This window comes from Arachis ipaensis, chromosome B7, assembly GCF_059453495.1.
Source record: "Arachis ipaensis isolate K30076 ecotype BB chromosome B7, ASM5945349v1, whole genome shotgun sequence".
In the NCBI taxonomy this organism is placed as follows: domain Eukaryota; kingdom Viridiplantae; phylum Streptophyta; class Magnoliopsida; order Fabales; family Fabaceae; genus Arachis; species Arachis ipaensis.
The window spans coordinates 82,720,807-82,727,727 of record NC_142442.1 but is presented as its reverse complement, the minus strand read 5'-3'; the positions used below and the strand labels follow the sequence as shown (position 1 = coordinate 82,727,727).

The following is a 6,921-nucleotide window of genomic DNA, read 5'->3' as shown; positions in this document are numbered from 1 at the left end:
AGTGCTTCGCGTAGAGGATGAGGAGACCGCCAGGACTTTGGCGTCTTTCCTGTGTGTCGACTTTGACCTAGGTGCTGCATTCCTAGCTGTTACCACGTTCACTATGGTGAGGCCCCGGTCGTCGTCCTCCGGTTCTTGGCGTCGCTTCGGTACACGAGTCCTATCCTCACTGTCGTGGTTGTGATTCCGTCGCCTCGGCTCCCTTATGAGGTGGGAAAATGCGGCTAGCTTTCCATCCCTGATGGCCTGCTCCAGTGCGTCCTTTAGATCGAAGCAGTCTTGGGTTTTATGCTCATAGCCCTTGTGATAGTCACAGTAGAGGCTTCGATTTTCCCCTGTTCGCTCCTTCAGTGGTCGGGGCTTCGACAAGATCCCCTTTTTGGCAATTTGTTGATAAACTTCCATGATCGGCGCGGTGAGGGGAGTGTAGTTGGTGAACTTTCCGACATGAGGAAATGGTCTGGGAGCCTTGCTCGAGCCGCCGTCTCTAGCGTGTTCCGTTTGTCCTTCTCCGCTTCTGCGGTGCCGGTCTTGGTTTTGAGAGGGCTGCCATTTGTTGGCAGCCACGACTCGGCTCACTTCTTCGTCGTTGATGTACTCCTTGGCCACACATTGGATTTCCTGCATACTCCACATCGGTTTCGTGGTAAGGTGCTTTCTGAAGTCCTCGTTCAGGAGTCCGTTCGTCAGGAACAAACTCGCGACTGAGTCCGTCAGCCCGTCGATTTCCAGGCACTCATCGTTGAATCTGTCTAGGTATTTTCTGGTCGACTCGTCGGGTCATTGGGTCACCCCGAACAGGTTGATTGGGTGCTTCGCCTTTGCAATCCTAGACGTGAATTGGGCTAAGAAGGCATGTCTGATGTCTGTTCAGCCGGTCACCGAGCCCTGTGGGAGGTTATTGAACTACCGTATTGCAGGCCCCGCCAGGGTGACCGGGAAGGCGCGGCACCTTACCTCGTCTCCCACTCCCTCAAGGTTCATTCTGGCCTCAAAGGCCGTGAGATGTTCCAGCGGGTCTTGCGCTCCGTCGTACCTCATGTCCGTTGGCTTGTCAAAGTGTTTTGGCAGCCGGACCTCGAGTATGGAACGATAAAATGGGGTCGCCCTCATTATCACGGATTCCCGTGTTCTCCTTATTCTTCCTTCGTCGTCCTCCCGACGAGCGTTTTCGGTTTCTCGACCTGTAGTGTGCCGCCTTTCTTGTCTGGCATAGATGATGGGGTCATGACGTCTTCTTTCCCCAGCGCTCTCGGATTCAGCCTGGGGGCTGGGCGTGCGTCTGGAGTGGCTCCTAGAGTGAAAGCGGGAGTGGCTTTGTTCTGGGGTGTGTTGTTCGTGTTCCCTGTCTGCCAGCCAGCGTTCCAAGTCTTGCATCCTATGGCGCAGTTCTTGCATTATTCTGGCGTGGTTATCGCCAGTTCCCCCGATGGGGCGTCCTTCGCGAGATTGTGTTGGGTGTCTTGGAGGGGATCTTGTGCGCTGCTGGGAAGTAGTCACGACAGCGTCCCCTCCGGGCTCAGCCTCGCGTCCTGTTCCACTTTGGACCAGTACGAAGTCCATGGACGGTCCCCACAGACGGCGCCAATGTTCGGTTGGTCGAGTATCGGACGGATCGGGTGAATATCCTAATCAACAAAGGGGAAGTCGTCTGGTCGTACGTCTCAGGGTTGGAGTAGGCGAGGTCCCGAACTCTTCGGATGTGAAAAAGGGGGGTGTCACCTGCAAAGACACTCCGACGCTCTAGTCAGTCAAGTGCGCAGGCGAAAAAGGGGGTGGTTGGTATGTGACGTACCTTGGGGGAAGGGTAGATCCTTCCCCATTTATACTATGTCAGAGGTGGGCCCTGCAAGGACAGGCCCACCTTCTTCGAGGCCTCCCTTGCATAGTTGTGGCGAAGCTATTAGGGACGCGTGTCAGGGGGCGTGTCCGGGTCGGAGTCTAAGCGTTTTGCCCCCGACTGTTCGGGTCGGGTGTTGCTCGGGTCGGGCCGGCCCGTGGACTGCTTGGGCCAGGCCGTAACAGAATATAAATTTTTATCTTTGCTTCAAATTAAACACTGTTAGAAAAATAAATAAATAAATTTTATAATATTTATAAATAATTACTTTATAAATATTTATTTTGATTTTATTACACATAATAATAACATGATAAATTTTTTAATATCTTATTTAGTTTAAAATTTTAAATTTTAACATCCTAAAAGTTAAATAACTTATAAAATTTTTGAAAGTTGTGGTAGGCTTAGAGAAAGGGGGTTGAATCTATGCCTTCCTTTTAAGTTGCTGTTATTATCGTTTTAAAACAAGCTTTCAATTCTGATTCTGTTTGTACTCAGCAACGGAAACTTATGAGACAATTTATTTTTGTCTCATGAATATCAGAAAATAGAACACAGCAGAGAAGAGAAAAGCTAACACCAACATGTATTCTGGTTCAGTTGCCTTGTGCTTTGCAACCTACGTCCAGTCTCCTCCACAACTATGGAAGAATTTCGCTATAGTTAACAGTATTACATACACCAATTTCACAGGATTGACCCAATCCTTTCATACTCAAGTTCTAACCTAACTTGACATTGGCTATGCTAATACCTAACTATTCACTCTTAGTGCTAACCCAACTAAGAAAGGGATACCTCACAGGTACAAGATACAAGACATGAACATACCTAAAGAAATCTGAAATAACTCTAGGCTTTTCTCTCAAGTGTATCACTCAGCCTTTTTCCACTCATGGCTTTTACTTGAGCTTTCTCACAATGCCTTTTCTCACAAGAAATTACAGAAAGATAAACATTGAAAAGTTCATTACAATCAGTAAAACATGAAGGAGATTGACTTCATCAACAGCCTCTTCGCTATGTGCAAAACCAGATTTGCAAACCTCCGATTGAGTTCTTCAGTATTGGCCGAATGCTTCTTTGAAAGAAAGCATTATCCAAGTAGAGGAACCTCTTTTTAGAACACAACTCTCAAACTCTGGTTTTCTCTCCTTAGTTTCTGAATGAACAGCAAACCTCTTTTATCTCCTTGCATGTTGCTTGGTTCTTCTTCCAAGGTCAACATCTTGAGCCTTGAGCTTCACCAACCCACTGATTCACTTTTTCACTTTAATCCCCAGAGTAGAAACTCTCCTTCTGACTTCCTCATCTTGACCGAAAGCCATAAAGCAGTAACCATAGAAATCTTCTCATGGACAACTTGATCTTAGTCATTGAGAAACTACTTAGTCCCAAAGTATCACTTGTGACCGTAGATACACAGCAGAGAAGAACAGAAACCATATTTCCTTTGAATCCCATTTCGAATAAAGCAGAGAGTTGGGAAGAAAAGAAGAAGGTTTGATGCATGCAAGAGGAAATGGGTTACCTTTAACCTAAGCTTGATTTGGTTTGAACTTGGTGATTTGACATCTGCCTTTCAAGCTTAATCCTTCTCTCTATTGCTTCTTTGGTGATTAGTTCAGGGAGCTAAGCACTTTCTCTTGCTTCTGTGATTTGACATGGTCAGAGGGAAAAGAACGTTGCTTTGGTAAAAGCAAGTGAGAGAGAATGAAGGCTTCAATGTTGTATGAGAAGCTTGGTGGGATCAAATTGAATTGATGGACACGGGCTTGAATCGGATTTGATTAGCTTGGCTCATTGGTTCCTTTGGCTTCTTTCTTTGCTTTTCCTTGGGCTCTTAATTTTGCTTTCAGCCCACCATCCTTGCTGATTGCTTTTCATTCCATTTGGGCTATTGAATTTTGGCCTGCAACAATAAACAATTAGTAATAAGTAAATATAATTAATCAACACTAATTATTTATTTTGTCCAAAAATAATGTTTGTCATCACTAATTAATTTAGTTAATTTCTTAACTCAACAATTTTTATATTTATTTTTAAATATTTTTTATTTTTAATTTTTAAATTATTTTATCAAATCTATAATTAATTGAATTCATCCCTATAATAAGAAATCAATTTAATTGAATAATCTTGAAGCGTTTATATAGTTATTTTTATGGTTAATAAATCTGACAGTTTTTCAAAACTCAAAAAGTTATTGATAAGAATATGTATGATAAATTACGAAAATTTTTCTCAGGTACATAATTTTTATATTCTTCTATTTTGTTTATTAATTATCCTTATAATTTGATATTTAAAAACGAAAAAAATAAGTATTTTTATTTCTTCAGTTTTTTTATTATTTATAAGAAAGTGAAGACCTCTTTAAATTTAGATCCATATTTTAGCCCATCACTTAAAAAAGATGAAAACAAATATAAATATTTATAAAATTTAAATAAAATTAATCTTTTGTAAATAACTAATATGTATTTTGATTTATATATAATTTTTTTGAATCAGAATAATATTATTATCATTATTTGTTGAAGTATGTTTTTTCTGATAATATATATATATTTTTTTTTATTATGTACTTTTATAATTTAATATTTTAAAAAATTTTTATAATAATTTTAATTTTAAAAATAAATAATATATTAATAAAAAAATAAAAATAAATTCTTAAAAAACAATAAAAAAACGCCTGCGTGTTGAGCCGCTAGTTACTGTAATTCTGTAAAGATAAAAATTTAGATTTGTTCTATCTTGCGCATCAAGTAGCAAAGACGTGTATCCCTAGGCTCCTGCAAATAATCCGCATTTTGACGCTGCAGAAAAGTAGAGGCCTGAAAATGCATTGTTCTCTCGAGTCTCGCGAAACAAAGAATAAAAAGAAGAATAATAAATGGAAAAGCCCTATGATCTCGATACACGGAAAAGAGAAATGCATCTTCATTGTACGAGTTATGAGATGGAAGCGGAATTCCAACGCCGCTTGTTTGCACCAGAATCGCCTTCACCATTCATTCGGTATACGAATCCATTATTGCGCCGCCCCCACCAAGAACGCCAAGAACAGAGGAGTAGTAGAAACTGGCTCCATCTTCCGGTGGAACTCATTCTTATCATCTTCGAGAAGCTCGGAGCCATAGAGGTTCTCACCAGTGTCCAGCGAGTGTGCATGCTCTGGCGGACCATCTGCAAGGATCCGTACACGTGGCGCGTGATCAACATGCGCGTCTTGGGGTTTCCCAAATTCATGGACTACCAATTGAGTTCGCTGTGCCGCCGTACCATCGAACGCAGCTGCGGTCTCTTGGTGGAGATAAGTATTGACTATTTTGCTACCGAGGATCTCCTCAACGACATCGCTAATTCGTAAGTGCATCTATACATACATATATACGTATACATGTACATATTCTATTGTGGAAAATTGTAGATTATGGATTCTCAACAAAAAATTCTCATAACTTGGAAGTGACTAACGTACACTTGATAAACAAATATTTTAATTTAGTATCAAATTAGTTAGTGTTATATTTATGCTTGGTTTGGTAAACAATTTTAGAAAAGCATAATGTAGTGAGCTGCTAGACGCCCACACTTTTTAATAAGTGCACTACTAATTTCAAATAATAAAAAATTATATGTTTATAATTAAGAGCTCGTGGGTTTAGAGTTTTTCTATTTGGCAAAAAAAAATTATTATTAATTGTACTTATTAAAAGTTATTTTTCTTAAAAATTTAATTTAATATTTTTAAATTTAAAATTTAAAATCTTATCTAAATAATAATAAAAAATAATAAATTTTATTAGCCATATACAATGCATTATAAAATTCATTTTAATAATAATGTGTGAATGTGTGATTGTATTGGTGATTTTATATACAGTTGTGGAAGTCGTCTTCGACGTTTACGACTTAAGAAGTGCTTCACACACGAATCAAATAGACTGATGTATGACTTAGCTAAAAAGTTTCCTTTGCTTGAGGAGCTTGATATTACCCATTGCTACTGGTGGTTTTACCCTATTTCTTTAGAATCTTTTGGTCAAGCTTGCCCTCTTCTAAAAACCTTGAAATTCAACCACCACCGCCAACATTTTTATTATGATCGCATTTCTTCTTGTTACGTCCGCGAAGATAATGCATATGCATATGCTATTGCACGAAGCATGCCACAGTTACGCCATCTCCAACTTCTTGGAAGCACGTTGGATTATGATGGTTTGCATGCTATTCTTAACGGTTGTCCACATCTGGAATCTCTAGATCTATGTCACTGTATCAACCTTGATACGAAAAGAGAAATAATAATAGAAATGTTGCAAGGAAGAATCATGAATTTTAGACTTCCAATTCTAGGTGCATCAACAATTGACTATGAGTTTTGTTCGTTACTACCTTATGAAAAGGCAATCCAGAATCAGGATTTCAACTCTTTAGCATGGGAATGGCACCGGTTTCATCAAGCTAGCATGAAGAATAAAAACATAGTCAAACTTGGCTTAGTAGTAAAATATGAAGACGAGGAGGTTTGGGAGGATATCCATATGATATGGGTCACTATGAAAATGAGAAGAAGGCATAGACGAGAGAGTAGTAATAATTTCAAAGCGCTTCAAAGATCACGCCAGAAAAGGAAAGAAACACGGAGAAGAAAAGGAAAGAAACATTAACCTCAGAAGCATGTGTTTTGGAGAGGAATTACAATTATTATTCTGAAGATTGAATTCAAGAACAAGACGAGTGTGGGAGGATAGAGATATCATATGGCCAAATTTTGAAAACTATAAGATGTGCAATTGATGATTTAATTTTCTAGCTATTTTGAGTGTTTATTATTGGTTTTGTTGGTTTGGTACAAGATATTATTTGTTGATATAAGAAATTAAATATGATATTTTTTTGTCGCATTGTTTATTTTCTTGTCTTGTCTTTGATGACTATACCAAACAAGTTTTATAGATATGTCGTAAAAGATTTTTGTATTTAATATTGAGTAAACTAACTAAGAAGTGTTACAACTATGCTTAGAATTTTGCTTTTGGCAGTGACAGGTTAATATCTTGGTC

General features: G+C 39.2%; 1 protein-coding gene across 1 annotated transcript; it reads left to right on the top strand.

Moving 5' to 3' along the window:
* The first annotated feature begins 4,745 nt into the window (after positions 1-4,745).
* LOC107616343 (putative F-box/LRR-repeat protein 9) lies at positions 4,746-6,618 on the top strand. Its single transcript, XM_021110702.2, has 2 exons — positions 4,746-5,218; positions 5,739-6,618. Exons 1-2 carry the CDS (start codon positions 4,746-4,748, stop codon positions 6,523-6,525), a joined length of 1,260 nt encoding a protein of 419 aa, XP_020966361.1. The 3' UTR covers positions 6,526-6,618.
* Positions 6,619-6,921: the final 303 nt, after the last annotated feature.